Consider the following 20,490-nt stretch of genomic DNA (forward strand, 5'->3'; position numbering starts at 1 on the left):
AACAGTCCATCTGTCTCTCTTTACCAGATCAACCACAAATACCCAGAGCGACGGCTGCTGGTAGCAGAATCCTGTGGAGCTCTAGCACCTTACCTTCCAGTAAGTATTAATAGACTCCAAATACCTGCTAGGGAAAGCAAGGTAAAAATCTGATGCATAATGTAAGCATCCTTTTCGATTTTAAACATTACCAAGTGTGTATGTTATACATAGTGACATTGTCTTCTACTTCATATCACACATGAGATTCACTAAGTCACTTTAAGAAGGAGATAGACTAACCTGTATTTCTTCATAACTATCTATAGAATGTTTCGAGAAACAATATGAATACTCATTTCAGTAAAAATTAGATAAAGAAAAGATAATTAGGGCAAATTAAGGAAACAATCTATGAAAATCCATGAAAAAAAGAATTGGCACCCAACTGTAGACACTTCAGACACTGTGGGATGTTACATAAAGGGTACTGCCAGTTAGAAGAAGCGAAATTATGTCAGTGGTAAACTAGAATTTGAAGCTTCAGAGAAAGGGTGGGGGGAGAACTTAAAACCCAATTTAGCAATGCAGTGATTACTTAGTTTTAAGTCTAGGCCTGTAGTAGTTTTACTGCTGTTAGTTATTTTTTGTTCCATGCAAATGAAATGACCTTACTTCTGTGCTTAATAGGACAAAAGTCTCTCTAATGAAACTACTGACATTTTATATTCATTCATCTTCTGCTGTGAAAATTGAACATGTAATATTCATAAGGGAATTTATGGTTGGAAGAAAGGATTTTGTTTGTGAGCACTAATAGAAGTGGAAACTTTTTTGTAATATTTGATACAAAAGCACATTTCTTGTTTCATTGGATTTTACAAATACGTTTCTCATTTATAAACAGAAAGAAATTCGCAGTTCATTAGTACTTTCCATGCTGCAACAAATGCTAATGGAAGATAAGGCAGATCTGGTACGAGAAGCTGTGATCAAAAGCCTTGGCATCATTATGGGCTATATTGATGATCCAGATAAATATCAACAGGTAAAATTTGGTTTGGGTTCTGTATGTATAAAATGTTTTCTATAGATATTTCATGAATAATGAAAGGGCTGGTATAATAATAGGGGGTTGTTTAAATTCCTGTATTTTTATTAATTCTTTCCAGATACTTTTAAAAATTGATTATTTATATGAATGTTGATTTTACTATATCACCACGACAAAACAGAAAAAATACAAGTAGCATTAGAATTTCAGTTGTAAGCCTTATACAGAAGTTGCTCTAATAGTTCATAATCTGCTTTTAAGAAACATACCACTTCATTGCCCACCTGACATTATTAGCCAGTTTGCTATCGTCACTTACTAACATTGATTTATTTGCTACAACGAAGCCTACCTGTAGTTCAGCTTAATGCTGCCCAATAATGTTTCAGATAAGTGAAAATAAAGAACTTTTCTCTTCGAGTTTTTGAAAGCAGAGTGGTAAAATGTGTATATCAATTTTTGGGAAATAATTGTAATTTTTACTGTCTTTTTCCAGGGTTTTGAACTGCTGCTTTCAGCTTTAGGAGACCCTTCAGAACGTGTGGTTAGTGCAACACATCAGGTATTTTTACCTGCTTATGCTGCCTGGACAACAGAACTGGGAAATTTACAGTTCCATCTTATACCCACACTGCTTAATAAAATTGAAAAATTGCTCAGGGTATGTACTCAGCTGTTTCTACATTGGAGAATTTTCTTTGTATTCTTTATTTGTACTTTGGAAGAAGGAAAAAATCAGGAAAAAAAAAAAACAAACCTCCCCCAAACTAAACCTGCTCTTCTTTAATACTGTTTTGTTTTATAGCCTAATAGCGTTTGCCCCATGTTTAAATTGTGTAGATTTTAGTAAACTGCAGTTTTTATTAAATAAGCAAGAAAAGTAGATTTGAATGATTAAGTTAGGTCATTTCCCGTTATGATCCAGTTTGCACATTCCATTTGATAGATATTTCGGAAGTTCTGGAAAAATTGGGTGCCTCATAACTATCTAACATTGAAAGAAGACGCTGACTTTCAGAGTACAGGTGACTTGTTTATTCAGCTTAGATGCCTTGGTCTCTGAGGCCAAGGATCCACATTCCCAAAATGTGCTGGAAAATGTTCTTTCAAAATAGCAGTTTGTTCATCAGTATGAACTGCTGAATGCCAAAGGCTGTATTACCTGAATGTTTTGAGCATAGGTGACTTAAGAGTGATGAAATATGCGTATGATTAGGCTAAATTGCTTTATAATTAGTGTGTCTGGGTTGAAGCTCATCACAGATGTGTTGATGCCTTGCCAGGGAATAAATGCTTAAGGAACAGATCATCCAAACTGAAAACTTTTAAGTTAATGTCCTGTTTGTTTCAGGAAGGAGAACATGGCTTGGATGAGCATAAGCTCCACATGTATCTGTCTGCCCTGCAGTCGTTGATTCCTTCGCTGTTTGCACTGGTGCTACAGAATGCACCTTTTACAAGCAAGGCTAAACTTCAGGGAGAAGTACCACAAATAGAAGGTAAATGATTAATTTCTGACGTGTGGATTTTTTTTGTATCGGTCTGCCTTAGCAAATTCTTAAGTAATGCTTCCTTTTTCACCCCCTTCTATGCTTGATATACCTGGTTATCACAAAAAAATATATCCTCTATTTTTCTCTACTTCTTATAAGAAGCTTTTAGAAAGCAAAGCAAATTTTAATTGTATTTCCTAAAGGTTTCTAAAGAATTGATTTCCATTAATAGCCAATAATAGCTCAGGAAGGCTGGCCACAGTTTCAGTTAATTCTTACAAATTTATGGAGTGGGAAAAACACAGCATAATTCAGCAGCATCACCATCTGTTATCTATCTGTGTAATATCCTAGGAGACCATCCCATCCCTGGCAGTGTTAAAGGCCAGGTTAGGTGGAGCTTTGAGCAGCCTGGTCTAGTGGAGGATGTCCCTACCCATGGTAGGAGGGTTGGAGCTAATGTGCCTTCCAACCCAAACTATTCTGTGACTGAATGGCCTCATGGTGAAGTTGTCCTTAGATCAGCAATCCTAGCCTGTGGAGTGTTTTCTACTGTTGCTAATAGTTTTTAAAGATGTTATTGGTAACACCTGCCACATGCTGATAATAGTGCTGTGTGTGAAGATGCAAAGAAAGGGTAACAATGGAGAATATGGAAAGTAGCTAGTGGTACATTACTGTCTGATACTCTTTTGAAAGTGTTAAACATGCCATGGTAAGACTCATTTAGCTGACTTGAGTAATTTGAAGATGAGCACTTTTTCACTAAGTGGTTACTATTTAAATAAGGAATTCAAAAATTTCAGGTTTTCAGGCTTCTCCAGGCTGAACAAGCACATCTCTTTCAGCCTTTCTGCGTAGGAAGGGTGCTCTATCTTTTTGTTCACATTTTTATAGCCCTCCTTGGACTTGCTCCAACAGGTCCATGTCTTTCCTGTGCTGGGAAGGAATGAATGCATCACCCCAGGTAGGGTGTCATGAGAGAGAAACAGAGGGGTAGAATCATCTTCCTCACCCTGCTGGCCATGCTGTTTTGGATGCAGCCCAGGATAGTATTGGTTTTCTGATCTGAGAGCAAATATTGCTGGGTCACATCCAGTTTTATCACTCACCAGCACCCCCAAGTCTGCTCTCAATCCCTTCATATCCCCCAGCCTGTATTGGTACAGAGCATTGCCCTAACCCAGGTGCAGCACCTTGCACTTGGCCTTGTGGAGTTTCATGAGGTTCCCATGGGCCCATTTCTCAGTTTTGTTCAGGTGCCTCCCTCAGTCTTGACATCCTGTCCCTGAGGTGTGCCACTGCACCACTAGCTTGGTGTCATCTGCAAACTTGCCAAAGGTGCAATTGATCCCTTTGTCTGTGTCATTAGTGAAGGTAGTGAACACTACTGGTCCCAGTATGGACCCCTGAGAGGTACAACTTGTCACTGATGTTCATCTGAACATTAAGGCATTGACCACTGTCCTCCAGATGTGAGCATTGAGTCAATTCCTCATTCATGGAAAAGCTGATCCATCAAATTCATATTTCTGCAGTTTAGGGAAGATGTGTTGGGAGACTGTCAGAGGCCTTACAGCTGTCCAGACAGGTGACATCTGTAGCTCTTCCTTGTTCACAGATGTTGTCACTCCATCATAGAGGGCCACTAGGTTGGTCAGGCAGGGTTTGACCATGGTCAAGCTGTACTGGCAATAACAATAACATAATCCTCCTGTATTTCCTCTTTCTAACTTAGGGTTACATAATCTCTCCAGAGATGATTTTAACTCACTGATTTTTAAAAAGAAAATTGATAACCTTATAGAGAAGGCACCTAATGAGTTTCACAGTTTCTTGGTTGTTGTTTCTGACATCACCTCCATGGTATTGTCATCTTCTTTCATTCATGGTTGCTGTTCCCTGCTGGTGCAGTCACGAGGTTTCCCCGGCCCGTGTCGCCTCTTCAGGACGTTGCCGTCATCATTGGAAGCCGCGAACAGTTGGCGGTGTTGTTGCAGCTGTACGACCATCAGCTGGAGCATGAGGGCACCACAGGCTGGGAGACTCTGCTATGGGTAGTCAATCAGCTGTGAGTTAATTTGTGTCTTAGGATACCTCATTCTAAAATGTGTCAAAGCTAATACTTCTTAAGCATGGTCATGTTCAAGAATTACTGAATGTAAGAATGATTGTATTTGAGAATTACTAAATAGGAAAACTTTTAATTTATTTTAGGCCTTTTAATTTTCATGCTGAATTGCCTTTGATTTCATTCAGAAAATATCAAGTCTAGCAGAACATGTAGGTAACTATTTGGTCTGAAAAGTTGTTTATTTTATTTTTGCATTGGTATAGTTAATTCTCTTGTGAAGTAAAGGTTGTTGTATTCTATCTTGCGATAGCAACAGATGTTTGAAAATATGGGTCAGACTTTTCTGGCATTTAAACCCTTGCTTTCTTCATGGGTCAGGAATTGTAAAGAACATGCAGCTAATTTTATTAGAACCCTTAGTGCTTTGTGTGTGCATGTATTTATTAATATAAGCAATAAATCTATGCAACTGTAAATGGACAAAAGCAAAAAATCAGAGCAGTGTTTAATATCCTTTTGTGTCCTGACTTTTAGGCTACCGCAGCTTATAGAAATAGTTGGCAAGATCAATGTAGCATCAACTGCCTGTGTCCATGAGTTCTCTAAATTTTTCTGGAGACTTTGTAGGACATTTGGGAAAATTTTTACAAACACTAAGGTAAGATATTACCTTAAATAGTCTACATAGAGAGTACCGTGATAACATATTCTCTATATTTACAATATGTCAAAACACCCAGACTTCGTGACCATTTATATTTTTATGTCACACTGATGCTTTTCCATAAGTACATTTAAACCTGATATTTTTAGAGCCCTGTTTGTGTCCTTTTCTGGTTTTGGCTGTTTTGGAATGGCCTTCTTATCTTGCCCAACCAGGGACAATTTTTTTTTAAACTATGTTCTTTGTATTTTCTTTGTGAATGACAAAGAGTAGGAGAGATCATCCTAATTCTGGTTATTTAATAGCTTTCTTCAGAGCAGCATACTGTTCAGTCTTTGCAGTGTACACAAGTACTCCAGCTTCACTTGATTAAAAAATTTAAAGTTGATGCCTTCCCAGCCTGAAATATGTTCTGCAGGTGGTAGCTAAACATTTTTATCAAGGAATTACTTAATTTTTCTCAATAAAATAACTTCGGAATATAATTAAAAAATACTTCAAGGGAAATTGTCAAACGTGAGAGGATTACCTAAAGATAAAACTCTGTTAGCAGTATGTGCTACCCCAGAGAGGGGATTTTTGTTGTTGTTTTGTTTCCGAGCTTTTTTTTTTTTTTTTTTTTTTTTTTTGGCTTTGTTTTGCAATTCTTTTTATTTTTCTAAGCTAATTGATGCTGGTAACAGGTTTTCTTACACGCAACTTATCATCCTTTGCATAGGTAAAACCACAGTTCCAGGAAATATTAAGACTGTCTGAGGAAAACATAGGTAAGTAGCTTTTTATTGAAATAAATTGATCTTAACTGCAACAGGAAAAAAACTTTCAATCTCTTGTTCAAATAACATTTTCAGGCTGCAGTTCTCAAATTTATTATCTTTGTGAAATGTTGAAAAATCTAGTCTTAATCTGAGTGGAACACTCTGAAGTTGAAGATTGTGTGTAAGGTTAAAAAAAAAATCTCATCCAAATACTGCTTGAGTATTATTTAAGCACATTTGTGTACATATGCATATATATGCATACAAATTCTTCATGTATATATAAAAAGGGGTTTAAATCTAGAATACTTAAATACACACATGTAAGTCTACTATAAATATGTTCTATACTCATATGTATGTATAAAACCTCAGTTCTTCACTGTGCTTCATTAGATTCCACAGCAGGTAATGGAGTGCTAACAAAAGCCACAGTTCCCATCTATGCAACAGGGGTCCTTACATGTTATATTCAGGTAGGTTTGGGTTTCTGTTTCTTTGTTAAATGTATAATAGTGTGTAAAACTTACTTTAAAAAAAAAACCCTAAACGTTACTGTATTCGTTGAAAACTTACTGTTCTTGTGCATTGAAGATAGGTACATGAATGGGCAGCTGTAAATACATTTACAAGCAAAGTTTTCTAGTCAGGTGGTGATGCATATTTGGATCATCTGTTACCATATCCCTCTATCAAAACTCTATTAATGTTTTTCCTGAAATGGTTTCTTGGCCATTTAACTATGAACTTTGCAAACATCATGGTGCAAAACTTACTGAAACAGGTAAATTGCCATTTGAAGCCTAGTTGGAGTATTAAAGTTTTAATGTTACCTAGTACTAAAACAAACACAATATAAATATTACCTAATCCTCCAGCAATGAGCAGTCAAGTTCTAGTATATACATATCTTACAGGAAAAAAAGCAATTCTTCGTGATCTTACAAATTTCTAGTGTATTATGACTTACGAAGTTTCAGAAGTTATAAATGTGCTTAAGTACTGTTCTTAAAAGTTTTTTTAATAAAAGGAGTTATGCATTGAGTATGTGCTTAGTTGATGAAACACAATCTCTTCATGTGTTTGCTTTGAAAGGCTCTTGTTCTTTAACTACATTTTTGAAGTTCCTAAGAAGATTGTTAAATCTTAATCTCGTTTGTTCTTTGCCACAGTTTGTCTCCTCTGCAGCCGTAGGCTGCCATCACAACCTCAGCAATCCTTCCAGCACATTCATCACTGTACTCCCTTCTTTCAGGAAGAAGACCGCAAACTGTTGGTTGGATTCCTTGAAGATGTAATGACCATGCTTTCACTGTCCCATGCTCCTCTTGATAGCCTGAAAGCTTCCTTTGTGGAACTAGGGTAAAGAATATACCTTGGGGTTGACTACATCTAAATACATTAGAAAGTTTTATTAAAAGCTGCAAATCTATGTGTAATATTAAATAACTGTGATGCTTTGGGTGAATAAAGGCTATACTTGTTTTTTTTCCCCTCATATAAATGTAATTTCTAGGTTAAAAATGTAGCAGTAAAAAAAAAAAAAATCTGAAATGTAAAAGAGGAACACCAAAATCCAAACATAAAATTTCCACAAAAATAACTTACTGAGAATACAGTGGAAATTAATTTTATATTTACCATACTATTGTTATTTGTTCTAGGTATGTATTTGCATTCAATATTATAATTCATTGAAAATTACGTTCTTAAAGTTGAGCTTGGGGTCCTTTTAATTAACTTTAAAAAAGGAACATATTTTCTAGACTGCAACATGTTACAAGTCTTTCAGAATGAGATAAATATTTTGTATCCTTCAGAAAGGATAAACACTGGAGTTTTGGATTTGTTGAACAAGGAATACTTAAGATTGCATTTTTTTAGGTAAAGAGCATATCCAGGGCTTGGGAGTATTTTTGTTTGATCAGTTGCCCAACTGTTTTCTTGTAGTGCAAACCCAGCTTATCATGAGCTACTGTTAACTGTTTTGTGGTATGGAGTTGTCCATACTTCTGCTCTTGTTCGATGTACAGCTGCTAGAATGTTTGAGGTAAGTGTTATCCAAACTGTTTTTCACTTTTTTAAAACTAGAATTTATTTTTTTAAAACAGGAATCAATCAGACAATGTTGCTACATTCTTAATAATTACAAACAACTTATATAAACTGTGTACTGTGTGATGGAGCAGGAGGTTGTTCAGTTGTTTCTGTATCTGTTCTGTTTTCAGCAGCACATCTTTCTATAGGTCTGTAGTTAAACATAAGCATCTCTGAGTTTTAACTTCTGCTTTTGCTATTCAACACATCATCAGTAGTCTAATATACAACTTACCATTTTCAGTAGGTCTTGCCTATGGTCATACAATGCACTTGCATTGTAATTCAAACTAGTTTTCTTTGTACCAGATATGGTGGTGAAGACACACATGTAACCAATTTTGTATTTTTTGTAAAAATTGAAAGTATTTTTAAAGATTTTACAGTTACTTTACTTGCCTCATAATGACAACTTCATTTTTCCCTTAGCATCTATACGTTTTGGTCAGAATAAAGACTAAGGCATATGCAAAAACTCTGGGACATACTCCATTGGCTGAACAAAGGAGAACTTTTTGTCTTTTCCGTGTTAGAAACACATATTTTTAATCACCATTACTTTTTCCGTCTCTTTTTTTTTGGTGTATCTCTTCCATACTTGTCTCCTTTGGATAGCTTTGGAGGGGACCTCTAGAAGAACCTGATATCTTGTATCCATTTGGAAAAACAAATCTTAAGGCTGCCTCAGATAAAAGGGCACTTAACATATCCATCAGCTTTCTTTAGTGATACTCTGCAAGTCAGAGCAGAGAGAGCAGTAAACAACCACAACAGGCTCCATCCTGAGACTTCAGTTGGAAACATTCAACAATGTCTTTTTTTTCTGGCTTTGGCTTTAGTCTTTTTTTTTTTTTTTCCCCCTTCTTTTAAAAAGGAAATGGCAATTTTTGGACACCCTTAAAATCTATTTGCGTATTTTCCTTCTCACCAAAGCATTTTGATATCCTATTTGTAATAATAAGCTTTTTTTCCCTAATAAACATTAGCCAAACATGTGAAAGACCTCAGTTACAACAGGCTGTTGTCTTGGTTGCAGCTTCTTTTCAAATTCAGCTGCATGTTGATTATTTTTAGGCAGCATGTGCATGCTATTTCATATCTTGTTTCTTAGCATATTTCAAATTTTACCAAAGCTTAGGCAGCTTTCTTTTAAATGCTTTTCTTACTTGAAAATAGTAGCATATTGCTATTTTCTGGCTAGCCATGGCATATGTATTTATACATGGTATTACGTAAAGTTGGGAAGTCACCTGTGCAAAGAGGTAGTAATGGTTGGTTTCACTACTGGAAGATTCCATCACTCAGGGAATTTCTGTAACCTTAGAAGCTGCTGAATGGCAAAGCCCAGTGATTAGATAATAGGATGAAGAGTATGTGACCTGTAGGATAGCTGTATGAGAACAGTGAAGATTCTGAGCAGCACAGAGACTGCAGGCCCAACTGATTTACCAAACCATTACAGCCTATTAAGGCTGGAAGGACACACAAGTGATGTGGGGCCTTTCCACTCCCTCGCTCCTGTGGGCAGGGAAACTTTGTGCTACCATTTCTAAGCTGTAGGATGTGTAAGTAATGATCTAGAGGAATCAAAAAAAGATAAAATGTACATAGTCTGTCTCACTCTAACCTTACGTGCTGCTACATGGCTTTGCCCATCCAGCTGTTCTGCTGCTTCAGTATTAATGTTTTTAGTCAGCAGCTTCCCATTTGGTTGTTGATGCAAAGAGATTTGATTGCTCTGATTTGAACATGAAGCACGTAGTTGAGTTATACATAAGCTTTGCTGGTTTGTTTGGGTTCAGGGCTAGAGACACATCTTCAGAATGACACTTGTATTATAAAGCATGTTTTATTTTCTGTATGATGGAATGCATCTGTTCACCATGCTTTACCATACTTAGAAATGTGGCAGACCAGACAGGAATGAAGCTGAGATCATTCTAAATTATTTGCTAATTATACAAATCCCAAGTGTTAGGGGTTTTTTTTCAAAGCACTGTATAACTGCTAGGCTCTTCTCTAAATGAAGGTTGGTAAAGAAAACTCAAGTCCCTGTTTGTCCAAGATTGAAAATGATAAGCATTCTCTATTTTAATAAATGTGAAAATTAGTAAAGCTAGGTATGAGAGTAAAACCATCATAAGCAAACCATGAACTATATCCTTAACAGCTGTTTAAAGAGTAGCCCATGAACTCAACAGACTGGCACTTGGAGTTGTTGCCAATGTAAATAATTGTGAAATGTGTTAAGGTTAAAATGTTGTAGTTGAACTGACATCCTAATACTTTCTGAAGAACAAGTAAAGGATGTTGCAATTTTGTTACTCCAGGTGCTTTGCAGCAGTAGTGTCTCATGTTCTTACCCAGCTTCTCCCCGTTCTTCCTTCTCCAGTAATTGTCTGTGAGGCCACGCTCTGTTCCTTGTCTGTGTGCACACATACATGCACACACAAGTGTTGCTTAATAGGAAGCACTGCTTTATATAGAAGCTTCTGAAAAGTCAGGCTCCTTCCAATCTTTCACAACTTACTTTTACAACTTAAAAACTGGTTTAAATTCAGAGTTGGTAAAGCAGGAATGCTCTAACAAATAGCAGAATGTAGAATCTTCTCTAGTTAGAGGATGTAAATACTGCCTGTTTTGGTACTATTATACTGACAGCTACTGCTTTTCCCAGGGGAAAAGCTTATAATTTGTGTTCATTATGCAATATAAGTAATCAGAATATAGCTAAATATTAAAGAGATGTTTCATATTTCTCATATAAATGTAATTATAAGACTTTTTATATTTATCTCCTAAAAAGAGCAAATACATGCAGACTTCCTTGCATGAGACACAAAATGGAAATATCTAATCTTTACTCTTTTTATTAATGAAGACAAAATCCACCATTTTGTTGAATATTTAAAAAGTTTCCAACTTGGTTTGAAAATTAGTAGGTTTTCACATGAAGAAAGCATTTAAAGGGCATTTGCAGCATACGCAGCAAATGCTTGTGTATAACTACATAGGTAATGTAAAAAAATCATCTGGGAACATCTGGATTCAAACAACTTTGTTGTGTTCGTGGATAATGAATTTTACTGTGATTTCAAGCTTTTAACATTTGGGATGCACTGCAACAAATATATCTCTTCCTTAGTTTGCAAAAAGACTTGAGGAAACACATTTCATGGATAGTTCAAGGATTCTCCATTTTCTACGAGAAAGACCAGCATGCATACTGCTTGCATGGTTGTTAAATATCAACAAGTCCTGGATGGCTTTCAGGAAAATATTTTGGCATCTGGGAAACTGCTGTTTGTCTCATTGTAAAAGGTGTGAGGGGTATCACTCAGTGTGGAGAAATCTACACACATTTGGCCTAGTCAACACTTCTGTGTTGCATGTGACAGCCACCTACTATGATAGATATTGTTGTGTTGAGTTAGGAACAGCATTTACATGAAATTGTCAAATTCAGATGGACATCGCTATAGTACGTAATTATACATAAATTTATTTGTAATTATAATAGTGTCTGAAATAAAACATGCAATAACCTGCTAAAAGTTTGAGCTCAAGTTTTAAAATATCTGAAAATAAAGAAAACATTGTAATGTTGAATTTGTCGCGTTTGTGCTGATTGCCAGACGACTTTAGCTTTCTTCACGCCTTTGCATTTATGAAGCTCTAGTGTAGCAGTATTTGCTTAGCTTCTAATTTTGGTTTGCTTTTTGTGTTTTTTTCTTTCTCTCTCTTGGTTGTGCCGTTCTTCTTCCCATGATACTGTACTCGCTCTTTCCGTGCATCACCTGTGATACCCCCCTGCTCCGACCATTCAGCTGTTGGTGAAGGGGGTACATGAAACTCTGGTAGCTCAGAGAGTTGTTCCTGCTCTCATTACTCTCTCCAGTGACCCTGAAATGTAAGTTCCCTGACTGTCTTATATACCTAGCATCCCTCTTAATACTTAGAAAGAAATAACCATCAGTTATGTCTCTTAATCTAGCTGAACAAAAATTGAATTACTTTTAAAGGAAAGTAGCCTTTAAATCACTTATTTCTAAATAAAAAGGTTTACTGCAACACCTGGAGTTAAACTGTATAAAAATGCTGAATAAACTTTAAATAAAAAACTTAAATCCATGTAATTTAATTTTTCTTTTCTATATTTAATCATGTTCTCAGTTTTCAAATTTGCTTACATCATTTCTAGCAGAAAGCTGGATACTACGATTCTATAATGCTATCAGCTTTGCTACTGCAAAATTAAATATCATCTGCATTAATGAAATGCAAAGTAGTTTTGGCGGCATCTCATTTCTGATAGGCAACTGTGGCACTTCATTTCCTGGACGTTCTGATGTGGTATTTCTTTCAAGCTAAGGAGGGATGCTTTGCTAATCTCACTAACAACTTGTTACTAACAGATGCTCCAGCATGAATAGAGTTTTAGCGGCTTTAATGTCTTGTGTGGGTGACTAAACCAAGAACAACCCCAAGAGTCTGCCTGCCCATCCTCAGTCACAGCTAACCCAGTTCTTTAAGTTTACCAAAGCGTTTTTTATTGCATGTTGACTGGTTTACAGCTGACTCTTCGAGGCATGAGTGAAGCATTAGTTGACAAGCGGGTTGCTCCGGCCCTTGTTACCTTGTCCAGTGATCCTGAATTGTGAGTTTCAGACTGAGACCTTGAGTTAATCCTGTCTTTTTCCTGATCTGCTTTTTTTTTTTTTTTTTTTTTGTCATTGCTAGAGACTAATGTAACTTGAAAGTACTAATTTTAAAATTTTTATTTAAGTAATTTTGTTCTTGATGTTGAATACATCTTAAAAACCCTATTCTTCCATTGTAGTTCAGTCAGGATTGCTACAATCCCTGCTTTTGGGACCATCATGGAAACTGTTACTCAGAGAGAGGTAAGACACCTGTTGTCACCTGTGTTTTTGTAGTATAAGAAGAGGATGATTTTTTAATAAATCCAGAATAAAAGAAAGGGCAACTCATAAATTATTTCTTTCTTTCTTTATTTCTTTGTTATATTCTCTTCCAAAGTGCTTTCTGGTTTTGCAATGGCCTCTTTTTTTTGTTTTTCCTAAACAAACCAACCCTTATAACTAATAAAAACATTTCCTCCTAAATCTCAACCAAATATAAACAAACAGAGACAGATAAGTAGAGGGGAGGCCTGTGCTAGAAGATGGGAAATCCCATGCTCAAAATGTTTTTTAAAACCTTCTCCAGTACAGTTGTGAAATCTATCTCCATTATTTCCAAATGAAATAGTTCTATTTTAAAATGGTGACCGAAAACATCCGCATATTGTACTATTGTATACTGTGCTATTTAAATGCTTTAGGGTATCCTGCTTGGCTCCCAAATACTTTAGAAGAGCACAAGACTCCTGTTGTTCCAGTCATATCTGCTGGTTTAGCCCTTAGTGGCCAAGATGGCACTGAAAGACATAATGACATTAGCAAAGTATTCCTTGAAGATAATGTAGAGGTGCAACTCCTCATTTTTTAAATGATGATACTATGGTAATAGTTAAGAATCCTGAAGACAGTCAGGATTCTGCTGGAAGCAGTAGAAAACTGGATTTTGTTTCATGTAACAACTGTGCAATCGAATTTCTTCTGTAAGTCCTTGCAGCTTTTTGCAGAGCTTGCATTCTTCCCGTAATTTCAACATACTCTGAAAGAATGTGTTTGAGGAAATGCAAGTAATGTGAGTCAAGCCAGTGATGACTCACGTACTTGGAAGATGGAAAAGTTAGAATTTTGTAGCTTGGAATGCATGCCTATAATCAGATGGGAAGAATATTGTTTTGTTACCACACAGAAATTACTGTATCCATTGCACTAATTATAATAAGCCTTAGACTACAGAGGTGATAGCACCTTCCAAAATGTATCATAAAATGTTATTTCTTCAACTTTGAATCCAAATTAAATACCTATCTCATCTTATTTTTGGTTTTTTAGCCCGTAGTTGAAGGAATCTTTTTAATTCCATTGATTTTATGATGGTTACTTTTGCATCTCTGTCCTCCACAAAAAAAATTCAGCCAATTAATTGATATACACTACAAAAAAATCCCATTAATGAATTTCTAATTAAACAGGGAAACTCTGTAGATATTAATAGTAAGAGGGAAACTTACTTTACCTGTAATAGCAGTTAAAAAAAGGGAGTATCAGACTCAAGGAAACCTCAGGAGGAAAGATCAGCTGTATGGGAGCACTGTCTGTTGTTAAAAGACAAATCAGATTCAAACCCTGGTAACAGTCTTTAAAACAGAGGTGTATTTGAAGAGTTTGAAACATCCTGTTAGAAAAAATCTGTAAATTAGAAGTCCAAGATCTGTCATCTGAAATACAGAAGATTGTAAACATACTCTGAACTGATCATAGCAATTTCTAGCATCTTCATTCTTTTGTGTTCTTTCTATTTCTTGGGGAATACTTAAGCTTCTGGAGAGAGTAAAAATGCAGCTGGCATCTTTCCTGGAGGACCCTCAGTATCAAGACCAACATTCTTTACATACAGAAATCATAAAAACATTTGGAAGAGTTGGACCTAACGCTGAGCCCAGATTTAGAGATGAATGTAAGTTGCATCCATGGGAAGATGCACTCTTCCTCTCTCTGTCCAAAAGCTAATAGGTATGCTGTTTACATTGATGGGGGTTTTCTTTCTTTTCTGTAAACTCTTATTATTTCAAAGGTACTCCAAGGTACATTTTTATTATAGGTGGTGATAGCACAAATTTTTATTTCAAGTTTGAGTCAATCCATTAAATGTGCAAGGGCAATCCCATCAAACACAAGTGTTTGCAGTTCTTATTCCATGCTGATGTGTGAAGTTTCAGGCACCGGCAGTTGCCATATAGCACCTGTCTAATGCTAAACAAGTCTGTGAAAAGCAGTTTCAAATTCCTGTTATTCCTGTATACAGTTATTCCTGTATTTATTTTTCCAGTTGTTATTCCACACTTGCACAAGTTAGCCTTGGTCAACAACCAGCAGTCTGTTGATTCGAAGAGACTGGATATCGCTACCCACCTGTTTGAGTCCTACAGTGCTCTTTCCTGTTGTTGTATCCTTTTTTCAGAGAAAGTTTAACTGTTATTTCTCGGGTGGTGAGAGAAGTTTACTATTAGAGAAATAACTATGGTTGTCTTTGAATCTGTGATGTAAAACATCGTGTATTCAGCATAAGGGAGAGGTTTTCAGAAATGGTGAATATCATGGATTTTCCGGACAGGTGCCCACCAGGCCACTCTCATTCCCCTCCTCAGCAGGATGGGTAAGGGTGGGGGAGAAAATCAGATGAAGGAAAAGCTCGTGTCAAAATAAAGGCCGTTTACTTAAGCATAAGCTATGCATGGAAGCAAAGCAAAACATAAGATTTATTCTCTAATTTCCATTAGCAAGCAATGTCCAGATATTTCCCAGGAAGCAGGGCTTCAGCACACGTAGCAGTTGCTCCAGAAGACAAACATCATAACAAAAAATGGTGTCCTGCCCCACCACCAGCACTTTCTCTTAGTTTTTATATCTGAATAGGCCTCAGATAGCATGGAACATCCCTCTGGTCAGTTTGGGTCAGCTGTCCAGGCTGTGTGCCCTCCCCCAGCCTGCTGATGGGGGGGGGAATGTTGAGAGACAGCACTGATGCTGTGCCAGCACTGCTCAGCAGTAGCCTAAGCACTGGTGTGTTACCAACACCTTTCTAGGTACCAGTGCAAAGCACAGCACTGAGGGCTGCTGTGCAGAAAACGAACTCCAGCCAGACCCCACACAGTGGATCTGATAGATACTTTAAAAAACAAAGCTATAAAAACAAAATTCTTGATCTTAACCAATAAATCAAGGAAAAAAAATCTTAGAAGAATTGTATGGATGTATGAAATACGTGATGTTAAATATGCTTAAGATCTTTTTTCCTTTTTATTAGTCATGAAGTGTCAAACACTGTTCCATTTTTTTAGTTTTGCTGCTGCCATTGTGTTCCATAGAACAACATTATCAGAAGACATGAAAAAAAAAAAGTATAATTTCAAGAGGTGATCCTTATAATAACTTAACAACCTGGGCTTTAGTTATTTCAGAGGATTTAATGGTCAATCACTTTCTACCAGGACTGAAGTGTTTACGAACTGACATGGAACATCTCTCTCCAGAGCATGAGGTGAGCAGCTATGTTTACTGAATATGAGATGTAGGTAGCAGAAGTTGAAATGTGATGGCATTTAAAACCAGAAGTTAAAGAGGGCTGCTCATAAGTGGTTTCAAAACATGGTATTGAGGAGTTTTTTGATAAAGAATAGGTCACATGATTTAAAAACCAGTAAAATCTTGTAAAATGTATTTCTAAGGTGAGGACCTCTGCAGACAAATACTCAACTGTCAGAAATGCATGTAGAAACACGGATCTTCCTAGACTGAAGAAAAAGGAAATGTTTTTACCATCTTGATGTTAATCAAACCAAGGATGCACTAAAATCACTGGCTACAACAAATCCATGGAAATGCAGATAAAAATTGGTGGAGTGCAGGAAAGAAACTATTAAGGATTAGGGAAGTAGAGTCCTAAAATACCTGGGGTACACTTCATATCTGGAACACTGTGTCCAGTTCTGGAGTCCGCAGTACAAAAGCATGAACTTACTGGAGAGAGTCCAGTGAAGGGCTGGAGAAGAAAATGAGGGAGCTGGGACTGTTCAGCCTGGAGAAAACTTGGGTGAATTTTATCAGTACCTGAAGAGAGGGTCCAAAGAGGACAGAGCTAGGCTCTTCTCAGGGGTGCCCAGTGACAAGACCAGAGACCATGGGCAGAGTTGGGTTTTCTTAAATTGTGAGAGTGACTGAGTGGTGGCCCACATTGTCCAAGGAGGTTGTGGAGTCTAAATGCTTGGATACTCAAAAGCCATCTGGACATGTTCTTCCTCGGCATTGGGCTTCAGGTGGCCCTGCTTGAGCAGGGGGTTGGACCAGATGATCCTCCAGGGGTCCCTTCCAACCTCAACCACTCTGTGATTCTGTGAATTGTAAAGAGCAGATTAAAAAGAAGCAGACAGGACAACATGGGAGTGAACAAGATCCCTGGTAGGAGAAACTTACAGAAAGCAGCAAAAAACCCAGAAAAAGTTAGCAGAAGAAGCCATCTTGAACAACTTGAAAATCTTGGCTTTATGCACTTTTTTGGTAAGTACTTGAAGAGGATGAATGCTAACAGAGATTGAAACAAAGAGATGTTAAGTCAGTATCAGAAATAAGAGATGTTGTTTCGTTGCATGTTGAGGAAAATCCTAACAGGATGAACATTTCAAGGGATGGAGGAAAAGATTTAATCAGAATGTACAGAAGAGTACTGTTGTAGTCTTTGAAAGTTAATACTGCACTTTAATGAATTACTTGTATCTGAGAAAATTAATTTATTTTCCTTATGTTTGCAAAAGTAACTGAATTGAGATGGCTGTATTCTCTGGGAGTCCTAAGTTCTTATATTCAGTAACAAAGTTCCTTCCTCCAGTTACATTTTCCATCTAAAAGCCTATAGTATCAATCTTTTCTTTTCTGTATGTTATTATTGGAGGAACTTTTCAACCTGACAGGAAAGAATCTCAGTTCAGAAGGCTGAGTCAGAAGGAACAGTAGTGACCTGAGCATCACTCAAAGCCAACAGAATTGTGCTTCCTTACCACAGGTAGCACAATTGGAAGTGTGGCAATGATAGATATTCTGTGTTCAGAGAGAGGTGCAAGATGGACTGGGAGGTCTTAAGCATATATCTGAAAGCTGCAGCAGGCAAAAGTTTCATTTTCTTTCACCAATGGGATAACAGATATGAATTCTGCTATTTCATTTTTGTAGTTAATGTAACTTCTAAGGTTTAAAGACATAGTTCAAAAGATACCCTTAATTAGAACAAGGGCTTTGATTGCATTTGAACCTTGTAGTCAGAGCAGGAACTGAGGACTGGAATAGCATTAAAAAAAAATCAATATGTCAAGATAGCTCTCAACCCTCCATTACAACATTCTCCATTACTGTGCTTAAGTGACTTCAGACATGATGCCAAGTGCTTTGTTTTTTTAAGCCAGGGAGCAATATAAAATTTAAAATACTTAGTACTGCTCCAGTGAGTTAGAAAATTCACTACAGGCTTTACCATTTTTATCCCTTTTATTGTAGAAATGGATATCTAGTGCTTGATCAGCTTCCCACTTCAATAGGATGTTTGTAGACATCATGATAGAAGCTTCTGAGGCCCAGTGACTTCTAGAGTCTGTCTTGGAAGCCTTCTGTCTGAAAATCATGTTTTCTGAAATAAATGCCTTTTACTGTCTCAAACAATTAGACATTTGCATAAACAGAATTAAGCCTTTTTTCATTATTTTGGCCACTGTGGTGTTATTCATGATTCAAATGGCATATCACTTGACAAATACACATTTTCTAAATCACAGTGCCTTAGCTCTAATGGCTTTAACGTCAGTACAGAGTTTATGCTCATCTTGGAAGGGTAACATTGTGGAATTGACTTGTGTGGTCCTGTCTGGCAGCCTTTACCACTCATAACTCATACTTGTTTTCTTTCATATAAATGAAAGTGTAAGTTGGGCATTTAAGTCAGACCTTCTCATCTTTAAAGGAAACACTTCACCTTGTACAGACATTCAGATACTTTAGCAGCATCTCTAGTTCAATGTCAAGTCCCTTCTTCCTCATTTCCCACTTGCCTTCTATGGGTTTTCAAAGTGGATTTGAGTTGCACGATCGTGAGTCAGTATTCGGTAAAAATATTTAGTCCATATACTGCAGTATTGTTTATAAGACTTCAGCATGTTAAGTCTCTTAAGTGTCTCTATATTTAGAGTTAGTGCTCTAAAATATTTCTCTTGAAGGAGATGTGATTTCATAATCAGTCCTATGACCAAACAAAGAGAACCTAAGGGAATAGGTCTGAGCAGTATGTGCAAAGCTGTAAGGTGGAAATTTAGAAATTAGTTTGCAGAAGAGACAAGAATTGCTCCACTTCATCACAAATTACACAGCCTTTCCAGAAGGAGCTGTGCAATGGATGGGAAATCCATCCTGTTATTGAAATGATCCTGGATCCTTGATGAATTATTCTCCCCTTTGATCAAGACTTCATATTGTTGATATTTGGAGATCTAGATTCTGGTGTACAAAAACGTAGGAAAGCTCCAGTGCACAGGCAGAAATGCTAAGAAACAAAAACTATGGCAGCTGTGCTTAGAAATTTCAGGGGTTTTCGGATACAGAACAAAAATCTTGTTTTTTCACTAGAATTCTGAATAAATTCTCTTGTACCTCTGTACTCTTGAGCATTAAGTATTTGTATAACACTTTATGCAAATGGAGGACAGCAAATTTAGCAAGAAGAGTTGTAGTCCTGTTTGAATGCTGCTCTCTGAAACACTCAAGGGTGTGTAACAACTGCTGCCTAAAAGGTTTCAAATGCTGAAGTAGTTCTTTGGAGAAACAGGGAGCAGTAGCATAGACTGCAGACCAGGCCACATCTTATCAGTGTTATTAATGGTTGTGCTGCGGACTTGACAGAAACTAGGATTTTAATTTATACAAATACATTTTAAAATAGTTACCACTTGGTAGTAACCATTAGTGACTGATCTGTATTTTAGAGATTGAAAATAAGTTTTTTCCTTTGTTGTATTTTTATATTTTATTTCTATATATTATTTATATATTGTTATATTCAGGTTTGATAAGACAGTACTAATTTTAAGTTTAGTGTCTCAAAAAAGTATCTGGCTTTCTTCTGAGCTGTGGCCGAGGAAGTTTCCATTTATGCAGTGTCTATAAGTGTGTATATGTATATATTTATAGTTTCATACTTTGCATTCTAACTTTTTTGCCCAAGTGTTTCAAAACACTTTTGTTTAAATGTGTTAAAACAGTACTGTTGTGAACAGGACAGGGAGTCTTTTATCTGTCCTGTGAATTAACTGTGTGATTTTTTTTTTTTTTAAGCTTGCTATTGGGAATCATTCCTTTATTTTTGGATAACTGTAAAAATGTCAGTATGGAGGTGTTTTCAGTCTTAAATACTCTGCAGAAACCTTTAACACTTTAATTGCTTAAATAAAGGAAAAAAAAGCCATGAGTCATAGGAACTCTGGAAGACACCAGTGGAATGATACCAAGTTGATTTTAGCACTTCCTTCCATTAAGATGTTGTCTTAGGATGCCATCACACTTTCTTTCCTTGCTTTTTCTGTCATGCATAATGTTCACGAAGATACAGTGTGTCACAGATATGAGTTTGTTTTAGCTCTGTTTTTAAAAGCCTGGGGAAAAAGAGGGAGTCCTGAACTTCTGTAACTATTTGGAAAA

The 20,490-nt window shown here is 36.6% G+C and overlaps 1 protein-coding gene across 4 annotated transcripts in view; it reads left to right on the top strand.

Moving 5' to 3' along the window:
• The window catches only part of RELCH (RAB11 binding and LisH domain, coiled-coil and HEAT repeat containing), a 75,446-nt gene that overhangs the window by 49,491 nt on the left and 5,465 nt on the right, over positions 1-20,490 (top strand). For 2 of the 4 annotated variants that reach the window (XM_066186714.1, XM_066186729.1), the window contains 15 exons: positions 28-99; positions 887-1,027; positions 1,530-1,694; positions 2,385-2,532; positions 4,441-4,597; positions 5,135-5,258; positions 5,983-6,031; positions 6,419-6,498; positions 7,278-7,384; positions 7,973-8,072; positions 11,947-12,029; positions 12,960-13,023; positions 14,575-14,713; positions 15,086-15,202; positions 16,209-16,297. In XM_066186714.1, coding sequence (XP_066042811.1) covers positions 28-99; positions 887-1,027; positions 1,530-1,694; positions 2,385-2,532; positions 4,441-4,597; positions 5,135-5,258; positions 5,983-6,031; positions 6,419-6,498; positions 7,278-7,384; positions 7,973-8,072; positions 11,947-12,029; positions 12,960-13,023; positions 14,575-14,713; positions 15,086-15,202; positions 16,209-16,297 — 1,635 coding nt within the window. Of the gene's footprint in view, positions 1-27; positions 100-886; positions 1,028-1,529; positions 1,695-2,384; positions 2,533-4,440; positions 4,598-5,134; positions 5,259-5,982; positions 6,032-6,418; positions 6,499-7,277; positions 7,385-7,972; positions 8,073-11,946; positions 12,030-12,693; positions 12,777-12,959; positions 13,024-14,574; positions 14,714-15,085; positions 15,203-16,208; positions 16,298-20,490 lie in introns of those variants that run through there. The other 2 variants (XM_066186737.1, XM_066186719.1) reach the window with 2 other exon arrangements.

Source organism: Chamaea fasciata, unplaced genomic scaffold (assembly GCF_029207755.1).
Source record: "Chamaea fasciata isolate MVZ Bird 193981 ecotype frontalis unplaced genomic scaffold, bChaFas1.0.hap1 SCAF_1, whole genome shotgun sequence".
NCBI lineage: Eukaryota > Metazoa > Chordata > Aves > Passeriformes > Sylviidae > Chamaea > Chamaea fasciata.